The following is a 25,755-nucleotide window of genomic DNA, read 5'->3' on the forward strand; positions in this document are numbered from 1 at the left end:
GGCGCCAGGTCGCCATGGCGACCAGGAATTTAGTCCTCGCACTTGGGTATTTGTTAGCCCGTTTTCAAAGGTGCCCGGGCGATGGGTGCGGAGCTGCCGTTCTGTCTGGAGGCAGCACCGTTTGAACAGCTCCGTCACAGCACACAATAGCAGAGCCGCTGGCAGCAGAGAGGGGAGGGACTCGGGAGGAGTGTAATCTGATCCTAGAGTGGAAGCTGCTTCTGCCAGCCCCTCCCCGCCCACCAACCAATCAGAGCTGAGTCAGTGAGTCACAGCACACAATAGCAGAGACGCTGGCAGCAGGGAGGGGAGGGACTCGGGAGGAGTGTAATCTGATCCTAGAGTGGAAGCTGCTTCTGCCAGCCCCTCCCCTCCCCGTCCACCAACCAATCAGAGCTGAGTCAGTGAGTCACAGCACACAATAGCAGAGACGCTGGCAGCAGGGAGGGGAGGGACTCGGGAGGAGTGTAATCTAATCCTAGAGTGGAAGCTGCTTCTGCCAGCCCCTCCCCGCCCACCAACCAATCAGAGCTGAGTCAGTGAGTCACAGCACACAATAGCAGAGCCGCTGGCAGCAGAGAGGGGAGGGACTCGGGAGGAGTGTAATCTGATCCTAGAGTGGAAGCTGCTTCTGCCAGCCCCTCCCCGCCCACCAACCAATCAGAGCTGAGTCAGTGAGTCACAGCACACAATAGCAGAGCCGCTGGCAGCAGGGGAGGGAGGGACTCGGGAGGAGTGTAATCTGATCCTAGAGTGGAAGCTGCTTCTGCCAGCCCCTCCCCTCCCCGCCCACCAACCAATCAGAGCTGAGTCAGTGAGTCACAGCACACAATAGCAGAGACGCTGGCAGCAGGGAGGGGAGGGACTCGGGAGGAGTGTAATCTGATCCTAGAGTGGAAGCTGCTTCTGCCAGCCCCTCCCCTCCCCGCCCACCAACCAATCAGAGCTGAGGCAAGGCAAGCACTAGCAGCTCTGAGTCACACAGTATAGGGAGTCTAAGAAATAATCGAATGAATCTTAGGTTAAAAGAATCTAAAGATCCGACTTAGGGTCCATTCACACGTCCGTTGTTTCTTTCCTGATCTGTTCCGTTTTTTGCGGAACAGATCTGGACCAGTTCTGTAGCCATTCATTTTCAATGGGTCCTGAAAAAAATCGGACAGCACAATGTTCCGATTTTTTTTCAGGACCTATTGAAAATGAATGGCTACAGAACTGGTCCAGATCTGTTCCGCAAAAAACGGAACAGATCAGAAAAGAAACAACGGACATGTTTATGGACCCTTAGTTAGTGATTCATTTGATTCTTTGAGTTAAAAGAGCCGTCAGTCAGACTCTAGAACAGTTTACACTGAGGCTGTCGGCTGATGCTTTTGCAGCAGTGATAAGATTAAGGGACAGGAGCAGAGAGATAGAAGTGACAGGACACAGTTTAGATCACAGTTTGAATTAACCCTTTAGGATCAAATTGGTTTCTCAAGGAGATATATATGTTAAAGGCATACCTTCTTCTGTCTCAATCAGTAGCTATTTAACTTAGGGCTCTTTCACACCTGCGTTCTTTTCTTCCGGCATAGAGTTCCGTCGTCGGGGCTCTATGCCGGAAGAATCCTGATCAGTTTTATCCTAATGCATTCTGAATGGAGAGAAATCCGTTCAGGATGCATCAGGATGTCTTCAGTTCAGGACCGGAACGTTTTTTGGCCGGAGAAAATACCGCAGCATGCTGCGCTTTTTGCTCCGGCCAAAAATCCTGAAGACTTGCCGCAAGGCCGGATCCGGAATTAATGCCCATTGAAAGGATCCGACGTTTAGCTTTTTCTCAATGGTTACCATGGCTGCCGGGACGCTAAAGTCCTGGCAGCCATGGTAAAGTGTAGTAGGGAGCGGGGGAGCAGCATACTTATCCATGCACGTCATCCATGCGCATGGGGCGCTCTGACGTCATTCTGGAGCGCCCCGGGAGCCGCACGGACTGTAAGTATACTGCTCCCCCGCTCCCCACTACTACTATGGCAACCAGAACTTTAATAGCGTCCTGGCTGCCATAGTAACACTGAAAGCATTTTGAAGACGGATCCGTCTTCAAATGCTTTCAGTCCACTTGCGTTTTTACGGATCCAGCGTGTAATTCCGGCAAGAGGAGTACACGCCGGATCCGGACAACGCAAGTGTGAAAGAGGCCGAAGGCTACTTTCACACTTGCGGCAGGATTGGACGGATTGACTATAATGGGGGCGGAGCTCAGGCGCAGCACGGCAGTGCATGGTGAAAGGCCGCCGGACTAAAAGTACTGCATGTACAACTTTTTAGTCCGACGGCCTCTCACCGCGAACTGCCGTGCTGCGCCGGAGCTCCACCCCCGTCCCCATTATAGTCAATGGTGTCCGGGGACGGAGCGGCGGTATATGTAACATGGTATACAGCATTATTGGGGGGGCTCTATGGAAAACTGTGTGTGGGGGAGGGGGGGAGCACTATGGGGGCACCTACTAGGGGCTTTATGACGCGGCTCCGCCTAGGCTACTAACTTTTTTAGCTGGCTCCTAGATTCCAAGGAAATTTGTCAAGCCCTGGGCTAGTTCCACATCTACGCTGTGGTATTCCGGTAGGCTGTTCTGAAGGAATTACCGTCCCCGCCATAGCTGTACACAGCTGCATCCCCACCACAGGATCCATTAGGTTTTTACCATGAATGTCGGCCTTCTGCTGGAAATATACCTCTGTAGGTATACAGATATGGTAATTCCAGTAGTCTGCTCCTCTGCTGGAATACTGTAGCACAGATGTGAGCCTAGCCTAATTCGCAGAGCGGCCACACTGATCTGCAAAAAATATGGCTGTGTGAATAGCGCCATAGAAATGTGGATGTCACACAGATGAAAAATACGGTTGTGTGCATGAGGCCTACCATTTTTTCATCAAATAACCCTCCTTATGCCTTTTCACACTGTGAAAAAACTGATCTCAGATGGAAATGGCTAGAAAGGATGCCAAATGTGCATAACTGACGCTCAGGATCCGTTTTTCTTCTTTATTGTCAGAAGAACAGAAAATGAAACGGTGATGTGAAGTCTGAGCAGCTACCTGGACTCTGGTGGGGGCAGCATTCTCCTCCTGGCTGTGAGCCTGTGGTGATGGGGCTCAGCTTCCAATCTGTTCGCCGTTGGCTGCACCCAGGCCACTGCACCTTCTCTACTAGTAAGTGTTAGGCCTTATGCGCATGACTGTTCGCAAAACGAGGATCTGCAGAAGACGGATGTCCGCGTTGCATCCATTTTCTTTTTGGCAGACCCATTGACTTCAATGAATCCATAGTCTGCATTTTGCAGTCAAGAATAGGCCACGTTCTATCTTTTTGTGGAATGGACACATGGATGTGGACAGCACATGGGTGACGTGGTGACAGCTGACGTGGCCACGATTATGTAGCACATAATACCCTCCTGTCCACAACTGTATCTGTGTCCTGAGGTGCAGGAAGAAAGCAGCCCCACTCAATTGCGTTGTGGAAAAGCCACTAATGCAGAAGAATTGGTCCATTGAAACTATAATGTCAGTGTTCAGTCCGTGTGCTGTCCGTTCTAGGCTCTGACACCATAAGGAATAGCTGTTGTATGAATAGACCCTACAGATTTGTCATTTCCTGGCACTGTACAGTCAGGGACCTCCATATATACATGAAATATGATCTAATGCTTGGCTGTGGAGCGGGGACAGGACAGAACGAGGAGCTTGGCGGGAGAGGTGAGGAGAGGGCGAAGATCTCGCGAGTGTTGGGGCAGAGGACGCGGAAGCGGCTGCCGGGGGAGGAGGGGGGTGCAGGGTGCGCCCGGACAGAGTGGTCGCTCCCGGTGAGGAGCTAGGAAACCAGCGGTAACGTGACCGGTGCATGGACCAGGAGGGGAGCAGCGCCAGGCGGTGCGGAGGGTGAGTACCGGCAGTGCTGAGGGGCTGCTCATAGAGCCTGACACTGGTGAGAGTTGTAGTAGTAGGGATTTCCACAGAATGCGGTCAGTGACAGGAGAATAGGGGAGGGGGATCTGAAAGTAAAAAAGCAGCCTTACACCATAAGCAGAAAACATATGATCAACTAAAAAACCCCATTTACCATAAACCACAAGAAGAATGTGTTATTGGGGTCTGACCCTGAGACCCCCACCCAACAGCAGTTGTGTCTGATAAGTAGGGATCCTTGAAGTTGGACCCCTTTAAGGCTAACTAAACACTCACGTTTTGGGTGGATCTGTCATGGATCCGTTACAATAATACAACCGCCTGCATCCGTCATGTACGGATCCGTTTGTATTATCTGTAACATAGCAAAGACCGATCCGTCATAAACTCCAATGAAAGTCAATAGGGGACGGGTCCGTTTTCTATAGTGCCAGAGAAAATGGATCCGTCCCCATTGACTTACATTGTGTGTCAGGACGGATTAGTTTGGCTCAGTTTCGTCAAGCGGACAGCAAAACGATGCAAGCAGCTTTTTGGTGTCCGCCTCCAGAGCGGAATGGAGACTGATCTGATGCATTCTGAGCGGATCTTTTTCCCTTCAGAATGCATTAGATTGCAAACTGATCCCTTTGGACAGCTTGTGAGAGCCCTGAACGGATCTCCCAAACGGAACCCAAAACGCAAGTGTGAAAGTAAAAGGCTATGTGAAAGAATTGGGGGGGGGGGCATACTCCCCTGTTTGTCCGGACCTGTAAAGGAAGGATAACTTGCCTGCTTCCTGGTGCTGGCTCCTCGCTATTTCTTCCCCCAGCGTGCGACGCTCCGCTGGGCTCCCTCGATGTCAACATCTGGTTTGACATCGCCAATCACTAGAACATCGCAGTGACCGGTGACAAAGGGTCACATGATGCAAGGAGATCCAGTCTCTGCTGCAGCCAGTGATTGGCTGTTGCAATGTTAGGCCTCTTTCACACGAGCGAGTTTTCCGCACGGGTGCAATGCGTGACGTGAACGCATTGCACCCGCACTGAATCCAGACCCATTCATTTCTATGGGGCTGTGCACGTGAGCGGTGATTTTCACGCATCACTTGTGCGTTGCGTGAAAATCGCAGCATGTTATATATTCTGCGTTTTTCACGCAATGCAGGCCCCATAGAAGTGAATGGGGCTGCGTGAAAATCGCAAGCATTTTTCACGCATGGTTTATAGGAGACGATCGGGATGGGGACCGATCTTTATTATTTTCCCTTATAACATGGTTATACGGGAAAATAATAGCATTCTGAATACAGAATGCATAGTACAATAGGGCTGGAGGGGGTTAAAAACTTAAAAATAATTGAACTCATCTTAATCCACTTGTTCGCGCAGCCAGCATCTCTTCTGTCTTCTTCTTTGAGGAATAGGATCTTTGATGACATCACTACGCTCATCACATGGTCAGTCACATGATCTTTTACCATGGTGATGGATCATGTGACGGACCATGTGATGAGCGTAGTAATGTCATCAAAGGTCCTATTCCTCAAAGAAGACAGAAGAGATGCCAGCTGTGCGAACAAGTAGATTAAGGTGAGTTAAAAAAAAACAACATTTTTTTTTAACCCTCTATTTTACTATGCATTCTGTATTCAGAATGTTAATATTTTCCCTTATAACCATGTTATAAGGGGAAATAATACAATCTACAGAACCTTGAACCCAAACCTGAACTTCTGTGAAGAAGTTCGGGTCCGGGTACCACATTCAGTTTTTTTATCACGCGCGTGCAAAACTCATTGCACCTGCGCGATAAAAACTGAACAACGGAACGCAATCGCAGTCAAAACTGACTGCAATTGGGTACCTACTCGTGCTGTAAAAAAAAACTCTGTTTCGGTTCCAAGTGGTACCTCGCTCGCTCCGTACTGTATTCTAACAAAGTTTTATGCGAAACGCTGTACCTTCTCCGCTGAATGTTCACAGATCAGTTATGTTCAGGGGTGACCTTAAAGGATAACTGTCTTATTTTATTTTTTTGGGGGGAGTATTGGATTGTGGTGATTAATATCACCTTGGTGGCCCTATTTCAACTTTTCACTGTGTACTCAATTACCCCTTAATTCCACATTCCACACTCCCTATCAGAGTTTTCTCCAATCCGATGGTATATTTTAACTTGAAGTGTCCCTATCACCATGGGAACGCCTCTATGTTAGAATATACCATCGGATTTGAGTTACATAGTGAAAACTCAGATCCGACAGTATATTCTAACACAGAGCCGTTCCCATGGTGAGGGGGACGCTTCAAGTTAGAATATACTAAGAACTGTGGACATGACTACCCCCTGCTGCCTGGCAGCATCCGATCTCTTACAGGGGGCTGTGATCCGCACAATTAACCCCTCAGGTGCCGCACAATTAACCCCCCTCCCTCCTCAGTTTAAAATTCATTGATGGCCAGTGCGGTCCCCCCTCCCTTCCCTTCCCTGTATTAAATTCATTGGTGGCCAGTGCGGCCCTCCCCGGCCCCCCCTCCCCTGTATTAAATTCATTGGTGGCCAGTAGCCAATTTTAGAAGCATTATACTTACCTGCGCTGTCTGTGACCGGCCGGGAGCTCCTCCTACTGGTAAGTGAAAGGTCTGTGCGGCGCATTGCTTATAGCACAGACCTGTCACTTACCAGTAGGAGGAGCTCCCGGACGGTCACAGACAGCGGAGATAAGTATAATGCTTCTAAAATTGCTAAGTAACCATGGCAGCCAGAACTGCAGTAGCGTCCTGGTTGCTATGGTTACCGATCGGAGCCCCATCGATTAAACTGGGACTCCGATCGGAACTCTCCGCTGCCACCAATGATGGGGGGAGAGGGGAGGCCGCAGTGGCCACCAATGAATTTAATACAGGAAGGAGGGGGGGGGCACACTGGCCACCAATGAATTTAATACAGGGGAGGGGGGGCCAGGGGGCCGCACTGGCCACCAATGAATTTAATACAGGGGAGGGGGGGCCAGGGGGCCGCACTGGCCACCAATGAATTTAATACAGGGGAGGGGGGGGTGCCGCACTGGCCACCAATGAATTAAAAACTGGGGAGGGAGGGGGGCCGCAGTGGCCACCAATGAATTAAAAACTGGGGAGGGAGGAGGGTCTGCCCCTGCTGCCTGGCAGCACCTGATCTCTTACAGGGGGCTATGATGCGCACAATTAACCCCTCAGGTGCGGCACCTGAGGGGTTAATTGTGTGGATAACAGCCCCCTGTAAGAAATCGGGTGCTGCCAGGCAGCAGGGGGCAGTTATGTACACAGTTCTTAGTATATTCTAACTTGAAGCGTCCCCATCACTATGGGAACGCCTCTGTGTTAGAATATACTGTCGGATCTGTGTTTTCATGAAGTGAAAACTCAGCTCTGAAAAAGCTGTATGCAGACGGATCTGCCGATCCGTCTGTGCTAATGTAGCCTACGGACACGGATGCAGATGGCAATCTTGTGTGCCTCCGTGTTTTTTCACGGACCCATTGACTTGAATGGGTCCGTGAACCGTTGTCCGTCAAGAAAATAGGACAGGTCGTATTTTTTGGACGGACAGGAAATGTGGATCACGGACATGGATGACAAACGGTGCATTTTCCGAGTTTTCAACGAACCCATTAAGTCAATGGGTCCACGGAAAACGGAACAACAGACACAGATGCACACAACGGCCGAAAATAGGGTTGCTATGCATGTTCCGTCTATCTGCTGAAGGACGGAGCACGCAGCGTGCAGGCTCACATTACTGACAGCCAGGTCCTCCCCAGCAGCTGATAACAGTGCCTGGGCTGTGTGCACTTCTCCCTGTCCCTGCGCTTGGCAGACGCTCCCTCACTCAGCAGAGCTGGAGCTGCGCAGACACGGGAGGGGAGAATTCTGCCATCTGCTCAGTGTATAAATGAAAGCAACATGTGGTAAGAGGACCCCTTTGTGCTGCAGGAGATTAAAGGGAACCTGTCACCAGGATTTTGTGTATAGAGCTGAGGACATGGGTTGCTAGATAGCAGCTAGCACATCTGCAATACCCAGTCCCCATAGCTCATGTGCTTTTATTGTGTCAAAAAACCGATTTGATACATATGCAAATTAACCTGAGATGAGTCCTGTACGTAAGATGAGTTAGGGACAGGACTCATCTCAGGTTAATTTGCATATGTATCAAATTGTTTTTTTGACACAATAAAAGCACACAGAGCTATGGGGACTGGGTATTGCGGATGTGCTAGCGGCCATCTAGCAACCCATGTCCTCAGCTCTATGCACAAAATCCCGGTGACAGGTTCCCTTTAACTGTGGTTACTGACACTTTTGGGGGGCTATTGTTACTGGCTAGTGAGGGCAGGCGGGATTAGCCTCAGGGTGAGGGCAGTGGCGGCCTTCTTAACAGAATAGGGAAATTGCAGTTTTATGCAGACTGGCTGCTAAGGGCTGAATCTTATTAAATATGGGGTAAGTCAGTCTAATAGTAACTGATTCTGGAATATCATGATATTAGTAACTACATATATGAAAATTTAAATTGGGGTCTAAATGTGACAGTTATCTCTTAAACGTGTCAGTACACATGATTGTGTCAGTGTATGGTACTGTCAATGAAATGTGTTTAGTTTCCTGTTATTTCCTATGGGAATCAGAGTTTTGGATATCTTTTATGTGAATTTGGACAAGTTCTTGAATAGGAAATGCTACAAGGGCGTGCCCCTCGGCAGTGACATCTGTACAATACAATGACGGATAGAACATTGTGCCCCCATGTTTCTCATTCAAGTGGCATGTTCTCCAGTTTTATTTTATCCCATTTCCTTGAGCCTGATACTGGGTCTCTACACGTTCCATCACCTTGTCATTGTCTGGGCCAAAATTCAGCGGCAATCAAGTTTATTGTAGCTGTGATTCAACTGGTTTATCCAGCCTCTGGAAATATGTTATCGGACACAAAAAATTGCAACATTTTCCAGCATTTGCTAAGTTTTAATGCCACTCTGCGGGAGGAGAGCAGGAATGACTGAATATGGACTTTTTACTGCATCCAAAATATAAAAATATCATGTTATTTCTCTCACTTGGTGAAAAACATGAAGTTAACTGTTGTTTATCGGACTTGTCCTGAAATAGTACCAATAAAAACTGCGGATACCCTGCTAAAAAAGCCCCTTACACACCTCCACCAACAGAAAAGTGCAAGAAAGAAAGAAAACAAGGTTTTATTCTTCAAAATGAATAAAACGCAATACAAATTTGGTATTTTCTGTAATCAAATTGACTTGCAGGCTCCCTAGCGAATTCCGTAAAAACAAAACCGAAAATGCAATGGCTGACTTTGTGTTAAATTCCTATTCCATCCCACTTCTTTTTTTTTTTCCAGTTTCATAGTACAGTATATGGAATATTAAACAGTGCCATCAAAAATTGTTGCCAAGTCTGTAATAGTATGTACTAGGCTCCTAAATTCTCTCTAGAGGCAACTGCAGGCAGTCTGTGGGGTTGTATCACTTCAGCAAATAGCATTTATCATGTAGAGAAAGTTAATACAAGGCACTTACTAATGTATTGTGATTGTCCATATTGCTTCCTTTGCTGGCTAGATTCATTTTTTCCAACACATTATACACCTCTCATTTCCATGATTACAGACCACCCTGCAATTCATCGGCGGTGTCCGTGCTTGGACACTATAGGAAAAAGCCTCTCTGGTGGCTGGGTCCGCGGGAGCTCACATAGGCTGTTGTTTTTTCCTATAGTGTGCAAGCACGGCCACAGCTATTGGATGACAGGGTGGTCATAACCATGGAAACGAGCAGTGCTGCAGCTATCGATTATTTTAGTAATTAAGTATTCTATCGATTAATCAAGTACTCTAAGAAAGAAACATGAAAATAACACTTTCCTTTATTAAAACTCACCCCCTGCAGTGCCATCATCTCTCCCCCCCCGCAGTGCCATCACCTCTCCCCCCCGCAGTGCCATCATCATCATCTCTCCCCCCCCCGCAGTGCCATCATCTCCCCCCCCCCGCAGTGCCATCATCTCCCCCCCCCCCCCGCAGTGCCATCATCTCTCCCCCCCCCCCCCCGCAGTGCCATCATCTCTCCCCCCCCCCGCAGTGCCATCATCTCTCCCCCCCCCGCAGTGCCATCATCTCTCCCCCCCCGCAGTGCCATCATCTCTCCCCCCCCCGCAGTGCCATCATCTCTCCCCCCCCCCGCAGTGCCATCATCTCTCCCCCCCCGCAGTGCCATCATCTCTCCCCCCCCGCAGTGCCATCATCTCTCCCCCCCCGCAGTGCCATCATCTCTCCCCCCCCCGCAGTGCCATCATCTCTCCCCCCCGCAGTGCCATCATCTCTCCCCCCCGCAGTGCCATCATCTCTCCCCCCCGCAGTGCCATCATCTCTCCCCCCCGCAGTGCCATCATCTCTCCCCCCGCAGTGCCATCATCTCTCCCCCCGCAGTGCCATCATCTCTCCCCCCCCGCAGTGCCATCATCTCTCCCCCCCCGCAGTGCCATCATCTCTCCCCCCCCGCAGTGCCATCATCTCTCCCCCCCCCGCAGTGCCATCATCTCTCCCCCCCCGCAGTGCCATCATCTCTCCCCCCCCCCGCAGTGCCATCATCTCTCCCCCCCCCGCAGTGCCATCATCTCTCCCCCCCCCCGCAGTGCCATCATCTCTCCCCCCCCCCGCAGTGCCATCATCTCTCCCCCCCCCGCAGTGCCATCATCTCTCCCCCCCCCGCAGTGCCATCATCTCCCCCCCCCCGCAGTGCCATCATCTCTCCCCCCCCCGCAGTGCCATCATCTCTCCCCCCCCCCGCAGTGCCATCATCTCTCCCCCCCCCGCAGTGCCATCATCTCTCCCCCCCCCGCAGTGCCATCATCTCTCCCCCCCCGCAGTGCCATCATCTCTCCCCCCCCGCAGTGCCATCATCTCTCCCCCCCGCAGTGCCATCATCTCTCCCCCCCCGCAGTGCCATCATCTCTCCCCCCCCCCGCAGTGCCATCATCTCCCCCCCCCCCCGCAGTGCCATCATCTCCCCCCCCCCCGCAGTGCCATCATCTCTCCCCCCCCCGCAGTGCCATCATCTCCCCCCCCCCCGCAGTGCCATCATCTCCCCCCCCCCGCAGTGCCATCATCTCCCCCCCCGCAGTGCCATCATCTCTCCCCCCCCCGCAGTGCCATCATCTCTCCCCCCCCCCGCAGTGCCATCATCTCTCCCCCCCCGCAGTGCCATCATCTCTCCCCCCCCCCGCAGTGCCATCATCTCCCCCCCCCCCCCCGCAGTGCCATCAGCTCCCCCCAGTGCCATCAGCTCCCCCCAGTGCCATCAGTACTCTGTGCCATCAGCTCCCCCCAGTGCCACCATCACTCTGTGCCATCAGCTCCCCCCAGTGCCACCATCACTCTGTGCCATCAGCTCCCCCCAGTGCCACCATCACTCTGTGCCACCATCTCCGCTTCTAGCCATCAGTCCCCAGCGCCAGTTTAATACTTACCTCTCCTCCTTTAGGGGCGCTGCGGATATGTCACAGCTCGTCCATCCTCTTCTTCCTTGCACGCTGCACTGTCGTCCTCACATCACACATCGTCAGGCACACTCACGATGTGTCGGGATCAAGTGCAGCGTGGAGCGGGCCGGTGGGTGACTACGGAGCAAGCGCTTCACTCACGCTCCGTGGTCACAAACAAATCCTGAATGCAAAAAATTTGAATCGAGGATTTATTTGTGTTGAGTTACTCGATTTAATTAGAGCAGGGATCAGCAACCTTGTCTGTGTCCGTGATCCGTGTCCGTTTTCCCTATCATTTTCAATGCAAACTTGACTTAGTTTTTTTTTTTCACTTTTTATGTCTGTGGATCCTCCAAAAATCAAGGAAGACCCACAGACGAAAAAACTGTCACGGACCAACGGAACCCCGTTTTGCGGACCGTGAAAAAATACTGTCGTGTGCATGAGGCCTTATGCCGCGTGCATGAGACCGACATGTGCTGATTGACATGCTATATGGTCAGTCTTTGCTCAGTTATGGGCTGATTATCTTCTCATGTAAATTGGCCTTTAGGCTGGGTTCACACCTGCACTCACATTTGGTTTTTCTACTCCCTCATATGAACAGAAATACAAAAATAACGGGGCAAAATCTGTCATTTGACGGACACCAAAAGCAGGCAACAGGCCCTATTGACTTATCATGGTGTCCATTGGGTTCCATCATTTTACATGCGGCACCGTTTTTTCTGCAAATTTGACAGAATCTGTAGCAGATGTGCACCTAGAGCTACATCTTCTCTGGCTTTTACCATTGAAGTAAAGCTCTTAGCCTTCCTTGTGTTTCATCTGTAGCCTATAAATTGCAGTGAGGTCTCCTACCATCGGGAAACATTCAGACTTCTTACTTGCTGAAGAGTAATCACTTCCAATCCTTGTGTAGCGGTTTCTCTGACCAGATGTGCTTTCACGGAGAAGCTCTAAATCTTCACCACATCCCTATGAGCGTCTGTTCCCTCCTTGCTGCTTCCTTCCTCCAGCTCAGGTGCTTGTCCCAGGCCACCACTTGCTCCTTCTGTGAATATGGAGAAGGCCCCTGAGCAGCTTCTGGAATCTCCCTTTATGGGTGACTGGAGGAGTTGATGTGCATGTCAAACGGAAAAGGAAGCCTGCAGACACAATCATGGTTTCTGTGGTTTCGTTTCACCGGTGGTTGTGTTTTCTCCATGACTACGACCTTGTTTTCTTCTAAACAGATGGATGGACAAATAATTGGAAGTAACTTGGTAGTGACGGCAGGAAGCGAGTCCATTATGTGTTATACGAAGGTGCCGCATGTCAGGGTTGGAAATAATCGCCTTTCCATACAAAAAGTAATACATGTGTGGAAAGGTTTGTGTAAGGTCCGTCTACGTCCTGTAGACTAGTAACGTTAAAGTGGAAGCAATGCAAACACACTTCATTTATTTGTGAGAGGTATCTATATTTGTGAATGCCACTTCCATTTAAAAAGAAAATTAAAGGGCACCTGTCAGCAGATTTGTAGCTATGAAACTGGCTGACCTGTTAGATGTGCACTTGGCAGCTGAAGACATCTGTGTTGGTCCCATGTTCATATGTGTCCACATTGTTGAGAAAAATAATAGTTTTATTGTATGCAAATAAGCCTCTAGGAGCAGTGCATGATAGGCCAGGGGCTGTCTACCCAATTCACCCCCTCCATTTTAGTATTAGTTTTTTTTCTGTATGAAGAGGCTTCAGTGTTTCGTAAGTGCCAAAGTCTCTTTCTAGGCCTTATGACATCATTCACATGGCCTCGGTGCAGCTCTGTCCCATCTGAGTGATTGGGTCTGAGCTGTACTTACCAAGCGCAGTGCTATCAAATGGACAGCGCTGTGCTTGGTAAGGAGCAAAGAAGCTGCGGCGCTCACTTTAACATCACAGTCTCCTCAAACATCTGATTGGTGCCAGGAGTCGGACCCCCACCATCTCATTACTCGGAGTACAGATTTCATAGATGTTACCTGCAGTCCTATGTAACACTCCACATAACACAGTGAACTATTGTGTTATCTGGGCTGTTAAATAGTACTGCAGGTGACAAATTTTAAATTTTAGTTGCCAAATTTAAAATACTGTACATACGATTATGATAAAAAAAAAAAAGACTTGGAGGAGAAGATGAGACGCAGGTCACAATAGTGAGTTGGCTCTACATTTAGGGGAATACAGCACCACATACCTCTTATTTCCAGTGACATCTCCTGTCATGTAGATCTTCTCTTTCCTCTTCTCCTCCGTTTGACCCAGACCGCCATGACTAATTCTTTCAGCCGCATCTCGTCTCTACAGAGTTTGTTACACAGACACGTTAGAGTTCTCATAATTGGGATCATTTATCAAACTGGTGTAAAGTACAACTGGCTTAGGTGCCCATAGCAACCAATCAGATTCCAGCTTTCATTTTCCAAAGGAGCTGTCAAAAATGAAGGGTGAAATCTGTTGCAATGGGTAACTAACACCAGTTTGATAAATTACCCCAAAGGTCCCTATAGTGTCTACAGCAATTATAATGTCCCCTAGAGTGCCCCCAGTAATAACACCCTATATTGTGCTCCAGGTAATAATTCCTGTATAGTGTCCCCAACAATAATATCCCCTAATAGAAACGCTCCCATAGAGTAATTTCCCCCACACAGTAATTTTCCACACTGCCCTTGATTAAGTAATTTTCCCCTACACTGCCATCCATTAAGTAATTTGCCCCCACAGTATTAATTTCTCCATAGTGCCCTCACAGTATTAATTCCCCCCACAGTATAAATTGTCCCCCACACTAGTAATTTGCTTCCACGTAGTAGTTTGCCCCCCACTGTCCCTTCAGTAATGTCCCCCAAAGTTGGCACACTAAAAAAAAAGGTAATACTTACCTGTGTCCCAGTCGGCGCTCACTCACAGATGGTGCAGGCGCGCTGCGCACACACGTCAGTGTGCTGCGTCCTGACACAGGCACGGCGAGATGACATCATCACACCCTCCTGCTCTGGGATTTTACTACGGCATAGGCTTAAGGCCTAGTAGGCCTGAAGACTATGGCGATGATCAGCAGACGGTGGCGGGGCAGGGAACTATGTGCTTCCATGCCCCGCCATAGTTTGGGTCGGCGTTGGGCCGAGGCTACAGACCCAAACGCTCCAATTCCAGTTAACACCCATGTTCCTGATACAGAGCTCCAAATCTCCTGCATAGTCGGGGTTATTGGGCTCAAGTATAGAGGAACGGTCCCTGTAGATTTGGGACATTTGACAACTATGGCCACAGCAACCTGAACCACCCCCAACCAAGACAATGGCCTCTGCAGAGTTCAAAGAGCATACCTAGAACACTCCCCCTTATAAATCGATCTCCGTTCTACAGGTGTCCATGTGGTTTCTGTAAAGCATATCTCTAAATTCTAATAAAATGTAGGTAACACATACCCATTGTCTCCATCTAGCTGAAAGGGAAATACCCCATAGACTCTGCTAATGATTGCACTATGGGGCTCCTCCTGTATTTCCATAACATCTTTCATGGCTACATGATAGACAGAGCCTAAGGTTGGCCATACACATGAGGTACCTGTCGGCCAACAGCTGCCTCACCACTGGCAGCTGCTTATCTCCACGAGAACATCGGACATGATACAATCCATGAACCTGATCCTTATCTTCTCCATTGTGTGCCATCAGGGGAAAGTTGGGAGGCCCCTTACACATGAGATGGTTGGCTGGTCTTGCCTAAAATAGAAGTGTCAATGTTGTCCTTATATCCTGTACTTTTCGTTTTTTTTTTTCCCCTCTCTGAATTATTTATTTATTTCCTTTCTCCAGGGAGTCACTCTACAGCAATGACGGAATATAAACTGGTGGTGGTGGGAGCTGGAGGTGTTGGAAAAAGTGCCTTAACTATCCAACTTATTCAGAACCATTTTGTGGATGAATATGATCCTACCATCGAGGTACAGCCGAAGTTTAGAGCTAATACTTTCATCATGAGTTTCAGGCATTAGATGTTGAGGGGTTAAAAATTATATCTGTACACGTATGGTCACTATGGTAGTGCTTTCCGTTGGAGTTGTCAGGAGCTTTGCTGAACCAGGTAAAGGTCTGACCATGTTTTAAAAATGCGAGTGCTGCAAATGTGGTAAAAAAAGAAAAGGATTAAAGGGCAGATTTATATAAAAAAAAAAGTTATGGCACTTCACGTTTGCGACTATTTCAACTGCACTTGCACTTGCACAAATATGTTTGCACAAGTGCCGTTTCTTCGCCACCCCCGCCACATTTATAATCTTCTATGCTATTTTTCCATTTCATCCACCATGACGACCACAAGGAGATTGACCATTGACCTCTGTAGGGGCAGGAACATAGAGAGAGTTTAAATTGCCCCGCCCACCCTCTCCCCGCAGTGTTTCCTGTCCCTACAGGGGTCAGGTCAGAGAGAGGCCTCTCATGAAGGGCGGTGAAGATTTTGTTATTTTATTTTATTCCCGGTTGGGTCTATCGGGGGTTGGCAACCCTCCTTGGATCTTACCATACATTGAAGCATCCTGGATTCCCCTGTCCTCCTGCGGCCTATGCTAACGCTAGGCAGAGGGAATAAAGGAGGTGCTCGCTGCCCAGCCGCAGCCTCCACCGCTCTTAAGAAGCTCCCGCTCTCTCTTTCCTTCTGTGGGAGACAAGCCAGGAAAAGCTCCCACATGTGGTATTAAGGGGGAAGTACGGGGACCGCGCATACACTAGGCATGTACTACAGCAGTTACAGGGGGTGGTCATGTGACCGGAGTGATCGCGTCACATGAGTAGGCGCCGAACCAGCCCCTTAAAAGTGCAGGCAGGCAGGACCGAGACTTAGGTATAGCATGTCGGCAGTAGATCCAGTGACAGGACGCATGGATAACCCTGATCCCTCCACAGTGACTTCTATCGTGAGTTCCCCAGTTCGGAGAAATCTATGTGACATGTATTTTATGCATACAACTTAAATACATGGTTGCTCTCTTGGTTCTTTTTAATAGGGAAGTAAAGAGGCTAAGATTAAACTTAAGTCTCTGAAATGTGCTACATGCACAAAAGGGCTCCCTGAAAGCTACAAGAAAAAGATCTGTAAATAATGTATTCAGGATCTATTAAAAGAAGAGCAACCATCTATTTAATCAGAAGTAAAAAAATATGATACAGGAAGAAATTAAATCTTCACTCGCATCATTTTCAGATCCCAGTTCCTCTCCAGTACCTATTAAAAAATAAAAAAAAATTCTGTTCCATCTTCTTCTGATCTTAAAGAATTAGATGACGATGCTTCCTACTCCAAATTTTTGGAAGAGGCAGACAATCTGAGGGGGATTTGATTGAGAAAGAGAGAAAATATTATTTTTCTATGGAGGAGATGGACAAACTTTTAAGGGCAGTCAGATCAACAATGTCATTGAAGATTTACAAAAGCCTAGAAGTGTTCAAGATGAAATGTTTGGCGGTTTGAGAATAAAGCCAGAGTATTCCCGATACATGAAAACGTCAAAGATACGATATTAGTTGAATAACTGGATCCTGAAAAAAGGCTAGGAGTCTCCAGGGAATTCAGAAATTGTTGTATGATGCTTCTGACTCTAAAATCTTTGACGAAACCCCGAAAATAGATATCCAAGTGGCAAAAGTAGTTAAAAAAACGTCATTGCCGTTTGAGCACTCCTCACAATTACGGGATCCTATTGATCAAAAAGCAGATTGTCTTCTAAAAAAAGGCTTGGGATGCTTCCATGTCTGGAGTTAAAACAAACATTGCAACTACATCAGTCGCAAGATTAATGTATCTATAGCTAAATGAGCTTGAAGAACATTTAAAAAATAAAACACCAAGAGAGGAATTAATATACTCTCTTCCCCTCCTAAGATCAGCTACTGCTTTTTTGGCGGATGCTTCCGACGAATCAGTAAGATGTTTCCGCAAGAGATGGAGCCTTATCTAATTTGGCTAGACACACCCTGTGGATGAGGTCCTGGTCAGGGGATAAAACATCAAAATCCAAATTATGCTCCATAGCCTTTTCGGGCGAGTGCGTATTTGGCCCACTGCTTGATAAAATCCTAGCGAAAGCGGCAGATAAAAAGAAGGGGTTCCCAGAAGAGAAAGAGACCAGGAAGCACCCCTTTCGTCAGTTTAACCCCTCTTATAGGGGTAAAGGCAAAACTGGGTGTTGGAGTTACCAAAAAGGGGGTAGAGTTAGGGGATTCAGCCTTCACCTTCAAAGCAGACCACAGGACAAACAATGATGATGCCAGAGTGTGGGGGAGGTTTGAAGTTCTTTCTACCTCAGTGGGAGAAGATAACAGCAAACCCCTGGGCCTTACAGATTATAAGAGAAGGTTACAAAATAGAATTCTCTTCAACTCCCCCACACAAGTCTCAGATCACCACACACTCTGCAACGGTTATGACAAAAATCTGGCTGGGTATTTAAAACCTTCTGGAAGCAGATGCCATCATACCAGTTCCTCAACAAGAACAGTGGGAACGTTTTTATTCAAGGCTTTTTCTGGTAAACTAACCCTGATGGATCTTTTCGAACAATCATAAATCTAAAAGAATTAAACAAAAATATCATATACAAAAAATTCAAAATGGAGTCAGTAGCTTCCACAGTGCCATTAATACAAGACGGCTCATTTATGACGTTGGTGGACTTGAAAGACGCCCATTACCACCTCTCAATACACAAAAACCATCAGAAATATTTAAGGTTTGCTATAAAAAAAAAAAAACACAATAGTATTAATACATCACTTCCAATTCACAGCACTTCCAGGTAACGATTATACCCTATCTAGACGACTTTCTGGTAATTGGAAGAACAGCAGCAGAAACGCTCAAACACAGATTTCTTCATAAATTTTTTTGAGAATCTAGGATGGGTAGTAAACAGGAAGAAATATTTTCTATAGCCAGCAACAAAAAGGAAGTTCCTCGGCATTCTCCTGGATTCAAAGGAACAAGCTTCTTTTTTGCCAGAGGAAAAGATATCGGACCTGAAGAGAAATATAATAAAATTCCAGTCTCGTCCGTGCTGCTCTGTAAGAGAAACAATGAGTGTTTTAGGCATCCTGACTTTGTGTATAACCTCAGTAGCATGGAGCCAGGCGTACACAAGAGTAATTCAATCATGGATTCTAAGAAACTGGAACAGGAATCGGGCATCATTAGACAAGAAAATTCTTATTCCCAGATTTTTGAAGCTGTACTTGAACTGGTGGAAAAGGTAAAAGAACCTCTAGCAAGGAATTTCTTGATACAGAAGTCCAGAAGTTATAATCCAGTCATAATCAGTCTCCTCAAATTTCAGGGAACTAAGAGCAGTTTGGCAGACGTTAGGAGGTCCAACGCCTAGTAAAATAACGTAATGTGAAAATACTGTCAGACAACACCACGACAGTAGCCTACGTAAAGCACCAAGGAGGGACAAGATCTCCAACATTGGAATGCCTGACAGTAAAAATATTCTCTTGGGCAGAAAACAACATCCTGTTGGTAACAGCAGTACATCTCAAGGGGTCCTTGAACCAAGAGGCAGATTTTTTTTTTAAGCAGAAAGATCTTAGATCCGGGGAAGTGGTCCTTAAACCCGTCAATATTTAAAAAAATAACAGACAGATAGGGAGCTCTAAAGATCGACCTATTTACCTTAAGGGGGAATGCAAAATCTCAAAAATGCCTTTCTCCCTTCTCCTCTGATAACCTGGACAGTTCAAAAGATACTCTGAGATCTGGTGACAATGATCCTAATAACTCCTTACTGGCTCAAAAGGAGTTGGTGTCCGATTCTGAAGCAGATTTCGATCGAAGAACCTTGGATATGACCTCATCAGGAGGATATTCTCATATAGGGACCAGTTTATCATTCAAACCCAAAGATCTTCAAGATAGCAGCTTGGATCCTGAGGGCAACATCCTAAGACAACAGGGTCTCTCTGACAGAGTAATCAATACCCTTAAAATCAGTAGAAAGAAAGTCACCTCCGCTATTTATTTTAAAATATGGAAAAAGTTCTGCAGCTGGTTAGGGGATCCAGCGCCAAATAAATCAAAACTAGTTATTAAGAAAATTCTAGATTTTCTTCAGCAGGGTCTAGATCTGGGTCTTAGACCTAGCACTTTAAGGGTTCAGATCTCTGCATTGAGTATTTTCTATGATACTAAATTAGCCGAACATCACTGGATTAAAAGGTTTATGACAGCTGCCTCTAGGTTAAGACCTTTCATAAGATCACATGTTCTGCATTGGGTCCTTAATATTGTCCTCTATAATCTATCACAACCTCCCTTTGAGCCTATCATAGATAGTTCTTTAAAGCATCTATCATTTAAGACAGGCTTCCTCATAGCCATTACCTCTGCAAGACGGATAGGTGAGATTCAGGCTTTTTCATCCAGGGAACCCTACTTATCTATATCTATTTTCTCAGATTAGACTCGGGGGATTTTACCAAAGGTAGTATCTACTTTCCACAGAAAGCGGAAATTAATTTTATCCTTTTTTATAATTTTATACATTTTGTAACAATCCTAAAGAACAACAGTTTTATTCCTTGGATGTTAGAAGAGCTATTATACATTACCTCAAAGCCACAAAGTCGTCCGGAAAGATGCTAACCTCTTAATCCAGTTTGCAGGTAGCAATAAGAGTAAAAAGCTTTCTAGTGCCTCTGTAGGTAGGTGGATCAGATCCACTATTGCTATCTGCTACTCCACTCAGGGTCTCCCGTGTCCCCCAGGTATTAAGGCACACTCTACTTGTGCAATGGCCCCCTCTTGGGCTGAAAAGGCTGGTGTCTCTCTGGACCAAATTTGTAAGGCAGCCACCTGGTCTAGTATAAACGCCTTCATCAGACACTATAGGCTAGATGTAACATCCTCGGACGACCTGAGGTTTGGCAGACGAGTTTTACAAGCAGTTGCCCCTTCCTAGGATAAATATTATCTTGTGGCCATCATGGTGGATGAAATGGAAAACTGGAATTAGACTTACTGGTAGCTCTGTTTCCTTGAATCCACCATGATGGCCCATACTTACCTTTTCCCTAAAAAAATTATATATAAAATATATATATTTAATGAGCGAGTATCAGAGTATAAATAGACCACCGGGATAATCTGTAAAGACTGAGGGGAGAGGGTGGGTGGGGTTTTCTCTCTTTTTCTCTTCTTTCTCTCTCTTTCTCTCCTTTTTCTCTCTTTCTCTCCTTTCTCTCTTTCTCTCTTTTTCTCTTCTTTCTCTCTCTTTTTCTCTTTCTCTCTTTTTCTCTTTCTCTCTTTTTTTCTCTCTTTTTCTCTCTCTTTCTCTCTTTCTCTCTTTTTCTCTCTTTCTCTCTTTTCTCTCTTTCTCTCTTTTTCTCTCTCTCTTTTTCTCTTTCTCTCTTTTTCTCTCTTTCTCTCTCTCTTTTTCTCTCTTTTTCTCTCTCTTTTTATCTCTTCCTGCCCCTACAGAGGTCAAGGGTCAATCTCCTTGTGGCCATCATGGTGTATTTAAGGAAACAGAACTACCGGTAAGTCCAATTCCAGTTTTCTGGTGTAGAAGAAACCCTGAGTTCTACACCAGCCAGAGTCTTTATGGATGCCGGGCAATGATAAATCATCATCATCAAAGTCTTTAAAAATTCTGTTAAATCACAGTTGCCTTATTTTTAAGCAATATGATCAGCATCACTAAAAGGCTGCCTTAGATTTTAACTACATTCTGATCTTATGGGGTACCAGAAAAGACTGGACAAGCTGGATTGTTCCTTACAATAGGTCCTCTGAGCTGCCCTGTAACATTGCATTTAGGGCTCTTTCACACCTGCGTTCTTTTCTTCCAGCATAGAGTTCCGTCGTCGGGGCTCTATGCCGGAAGAATCCTGATCAGTTTTATCCTAATGCATTCTGAATGGAGAGAAATCAGTTCAGGATGCATCAGGATGTCTTCAGTTCCGGAACGGAATGTTTTTTGGCCGGAGAAAATACCGCAGCATGCTGCGCTTTTTGCTCCGGCCAAAAATCCTGAACATTTGCCACAAGGCCGGATCCGGAATTAATGCCCATTGAAAGGCATTAATCCGGATCCGGCCTTAAGCTAAACGTCGTTTCGGCGCATTGCCGGATCCGACGTTTAGCTTTTTCTGAATGGTTACCATGGCTGCCAGGACTTTAGCGTCCCGGCAGCCATGGTAACCAAAGTCCTGGCAGCCATGGTAAGTGTAGTGGGGAGCGGGGGAGCAGTATACTTACCATCCGTGTGGCTCCCGGGGCGCTTCAGAGTGACGTCAGGGCACCCCACGCGCATGGATGACGTGATCACATGGCACGTCATCCATGCGCATGGGGCGCTCTGACGTCATTCTGGAGCGCCCTGGGAGCCGCATGGACTATAAATATACCGCTCCCCACTACTACTATGGCAACCAGGACTTTAATAGCGTCCTGGCTGCCATAGTAACACTGAACGCATTTTGAAGACGGATCCGACTTCAAATGCTTTTAGTTTACTTGCGTTTTTCCGGATCCGGCGTGTAATTCCGGCAAGTGGAGTACACGCCGGATCCGGACAACGCAAGTGTGAAAGAGGCCTAACTCCATGAATGTTTGAAACCTAGAAGAATGACAGCAAAAAAAAAAACACATGGTCATCTAGTCTGCCCCTAGATTTTTCTCCTAGGGAACCTATATATTTAGCCCAGGCATGGTTGCATTCAGTTACAGTGGATTTTCCAACCACATCTGCTGGACACTTTTTCCAAGCATTTGCTACTCTTTCAGTAAAATTACATTTATATTATGAATTTTGTCTAGTTAAGCAAACTAATTCAAATGTAAATTCAGCTTTTTTGCCTTCCTGCAGGATTCTTACCGTAAACAGGTTGTCATTGATGGGGAGACCTGCTTGCTGGATATCTTAGATACTGCGGGGCAAGAAGAGTATAGCGCAATGCGTGACCAGTATATGCGCACTGGGGAAGGCTTTCTTTGCGTCTTTGCAATCAACAATAGCAAATCGTTTGCTGATATAAATTCCTATAGGTAATGAACGATGCATGACAATTATTCCCTTATTCTCTGTGTTTTAATTGGCATTTATTACTATATGACTTAGGCCTCTTTCACACCTGTCCATGATGACATCAGTGACAAAATGATCAGTAGTTCATGTGTGGATATGTCGGACAATCCTTTTTTTGGTCCGGGTATCCGTTTTTTGCCTTCTGTATGTCGTCTGTATTACACAAACACTGCTCAGCTGAAAATTGACTTCCAGAGCATCTCCTAGCAATGATCCGTGAAAACCACAGGCCAAACGCGGATGGCCTACGTGATGTTTCTGTGGTTTTCACTGACCCTTGGAGTATAATGTGCCTGATGGGATCTGTAAATATGGACCAAAATAGGGCAAGCCACTGTGGTGTCACCATGGTCCATGGAAAGCCACTGATGAGTGAACATGTATCAGTACATGGCGGACTTTCTATTCAATGTCCATGTAATGCATGGACGGCTCAGGTCTACCAGAGTGGCTCTCTATTCTTTCTTGGCTGGAGACGCCTTTCCTGTTGTATAATATCCATATGTCCAGACATAGCAAATACATGAGACAGCCTGTCTATTACTACTACTACTAACTGTAGCCCCTTGCAGCAACACCTGTAACCAAATGTCTTTCCCATGGCTGTGGGGAAATTTTGGCCCACTCTTCTTTGTAGAATTAGTTTTCAAACATGAAAACAAGACAGGACCTTATGCAGACAGTTCGAGAGTACTCCACAGTTACCTGTTCAGTAGCATATTGCGGACTCGTGCTCCACCAATTGTTTCCCAGTTGAAACAGTTTGTACGATCCTCATAAATATGTACATATATACATGCCGCACCTACAGTCTGTCTGTTACAGATGCCCTTTTCTCATTTGTAGGGAGCAGATAAAAAGAGTGAAAGACTCAGATGATGTTCCTATGGTGCTTGTTGGTAACAAATGTGATCTGCCGACAAGGACTGTAGACACCAAACAGGCCCAAGAACTAGCCCGAAGTTACGGGATCCCATTTGTTGAGACATCAGCGAAAACGAGACAGGTAAGAGGTTAATCGTATGTACCTTTCAGTGCTAGGAGTTTTGCTGTAATTATATGGAGTCTTATGTAAAGGGGTTTGTGTCACCTCACACATTGGTGTCATATTGCTAGGGTATGCCAGCAATGTCAGATAGGACCCACACCTATATCTAGAACAGGGCCACCAAAGTGGAGGAAAGCGCATCATCGATGTGAGTCATGTTCTCTGTTTACTTCTGTGGGAGTTCCGAAAAGAGCTGACCGGGTGTGCTTGGCTGTATCCGGAACTGCCACAGAAGTGAATGGAGAGCGCACTTGGCAAGCGCAGTCACCTCTGCATTCACTTCTATAGGCGTTGTGGAAATAGTGGAACCAGCTCTCGGCTATTTTCGGCAGTCCCTTAGAAGTGAATGGAGGGTGCCCGTGCTTGCATGGCGCACCCTTGTTCTTTTTGGGGGCCCCTTTCTAGTGTGACTCGCACATATCTGACATTAGTGACATACCCCAAAAATATAGCGCCAATGTGTGAGATAGGCCAACCCCTTTTAACATATTTTCTCTTCAGGGTGTTGAAGATGCGTTTTATACTCTGGTCCGTGAAATCCATCAGTACAGGATGAAAAAACTAGATAGCAATGAAGATAGCAGCCAGGGCTGCATTAAAATGCCTTGTTCCCTCATGTAATTTGGTAATTGAGGAAGTATACACGATATTACTATGTTCAAAGTGTTGTGTCGATTTCCTTTTTGTAAATTTTATTTTTGGTCAACTTTTTTTTATTTATATATAGTCTTTTTGGCCAAAGCACTGGAGGTCTTGCTCTCCACAAGAAGACCAAAACTCAAATGCCACCTGCACAAGACTGTTCAAACAGCATCTCCACTTGACAAATCGTTTACCTCATTCATGGATGGTCTTATCACTGTGTGTGCACTTACCACATAGCTGCTGCCTTGTGGCCCCTACATGTTAACTGCATCTCTCGTGAAGCTCTAACCCGAAAGGAAATCGCCTTGATGTTTGTTCCTCAAGCGGTTATACAAAAAGCATGATGTGAAGGTGTTGGTGTTGTGTTCATCTCAAGGATTTATGTCGTGCAGTGACCACCTGCCATGCCGTTCGAATAACTTTGGGTGTATACCACTATAATCCAGTCTCATTGACAGAGAGATGTCCCTTTACTTTGAACTGACATGATACCCGACGCTCTGTTTGTTCCTTCTGACTTTATCACCTTAAAATATTTGCCACCTTCAGAAAATGATCCCCTCCGCAAGTGTCTAAGAAGAATGACATGACGGCCTGATCACATTTCTGATCTGTCCTTGCTGGACTTCCATTGGAATGCACATAATGGTTATAGCACCACAATGATGATGTTCGTTTTGGAGGTGAAGGCTGTCTGTTTTGTAGAGGTTCACCTCTTGCCTTACTCTGTTTCAGCACTGATGGGTCAATGTTAATAGCAGCACATTACAGAATGTTGGGGCCCATAATGGAGGCTCCACATACAGGGCTATATTAAACTAAACCTTTTAGAAAATTTAAATTACAATGTATTGTCCTTATGTATTTGTACAGAATTTATCAACCCCTCTCCAGAAAAAACTTTCAATTCAAGTATAGGTTCATGTAAAACACGGAGTAACGCTTCCTGTATGTGATTTAATGGATACAGGTTCTTAGCGCTGATGTGTCAATAAAATATACAGTTTTCACATTTCTTCCCTTTCTTTTTTTTCTATTCCTGAAGTTGCAGAAGACATGACATGTGCAAAGACAATGAAAAAAAAATGTTTTATCTTAAAGGTGGTTATCCAACCCCTATAATGGCCCCTTGTATGCAATATACTTACCTACTCTCCAGGACCCGCGCCGCTCTTGATCCCTGCACATCCGCCGCTGCATCTCCTTGTTGCTCGGATCACAAAACATCCGGCTATGGGGGGGAGAAGCCAATAGTAGGCTGCGACAGGGACGAGCCTCCCTAGCATTGCAGGTGACTCTAGGGAGGCTCGCCCCTGTCGCGGCCTGCTATTGCCAGGGAGTTGTTAACTATAAAGTATACGAGGGGGCCCTGGCATTGGGGGTGTCATTATAGGGGTTGTATAACCCCTTAAAAGATATTTATGTGTATAATGGGTGTAGCCATAGCGTTCTGCCAAATCTGTTGT

At 46.7% G+C, this 25,755-nt stretch overlaps 1 protein-coding gene across 2 annotated transcripts; it reads left to right on the forward strand.

The window, feature by feature from the left end:
- Positions 1-3,777: 3,777 nt before the first annotated feature.
- NRAS (NRAS proto-oncogene, GTPase) lies at positions 3,778-25,304 on the forward strand. 2 transcript variants are annotated; one of them, XM_044288503.1, is made up of 6 exons: positions 3,778-3,930; positions 15,335-15,462; positions 22,378-22,556; positions 23,443-23,602; positions 24,146-24,269; positions 24,372-24,514. In XM_044288503.1, exons 2-5 carry the CDS (start codon positions 15,352-15,354, stop codon positions 24,263-24,265), a joined length of 570 nt encoding a protein of 189 aa, XP_044144438.1. In that variant the 5' UTR covers positions 3,778-3,930; positions 15,335-15,351; the 3' UTR covers positions 24,266-24,269; positions 24,372-24,514. The 2 variants fall into 2 exon arrangements, with proteins under 2 accessions (XP_044144438.1, XP_044144437.1); XM_044288502.1 differs by lacking the exon at positions 24,146-24,269 and having other exon boundaries at positions 24,372-25,304.
- The last annotated feature ends 451 nt before the right edge of the window (positions 25,305-25,755 follow it).

Source organism: Bufo gargarizans, chromosome 3, assembly GCF_014858855.1.
Source record: "Bufo gargarizans isolate SCDJY-AF-19 chromosome 3, ASM1485885v1, whole genome shotgun sequence".
Classification (NCBI taxonomy): domain Eukaryota; kingdom Metazoa; phylum Chordata; class Amphibia; order Anura; family Bufonidae; genus Bufo; species Bufo gargarizans.

Coding starts and splice junctions, on each gene's coding strand:
- NRAS (XM_044288502.1), top strand. CDS start 15,352: ATGACGGAATATAAACTGGTGGTGGTGGGAGCTGGAGGTGTTGGAAAA. Junction 15,463..22,377: donor AATATGATCCTACCATCGAG/GTACAGCCGAAG, acceptor GCCTTCCTGCAG/GATTCTTACCGTAAACAGGT. Junction 22,557..23,442: donor GCTGATATAAATTCCTATAG/GTAATGAACGAT, acceptor TCTCATTTGTAG/GGAGCAGATAAAAAGAGTGA.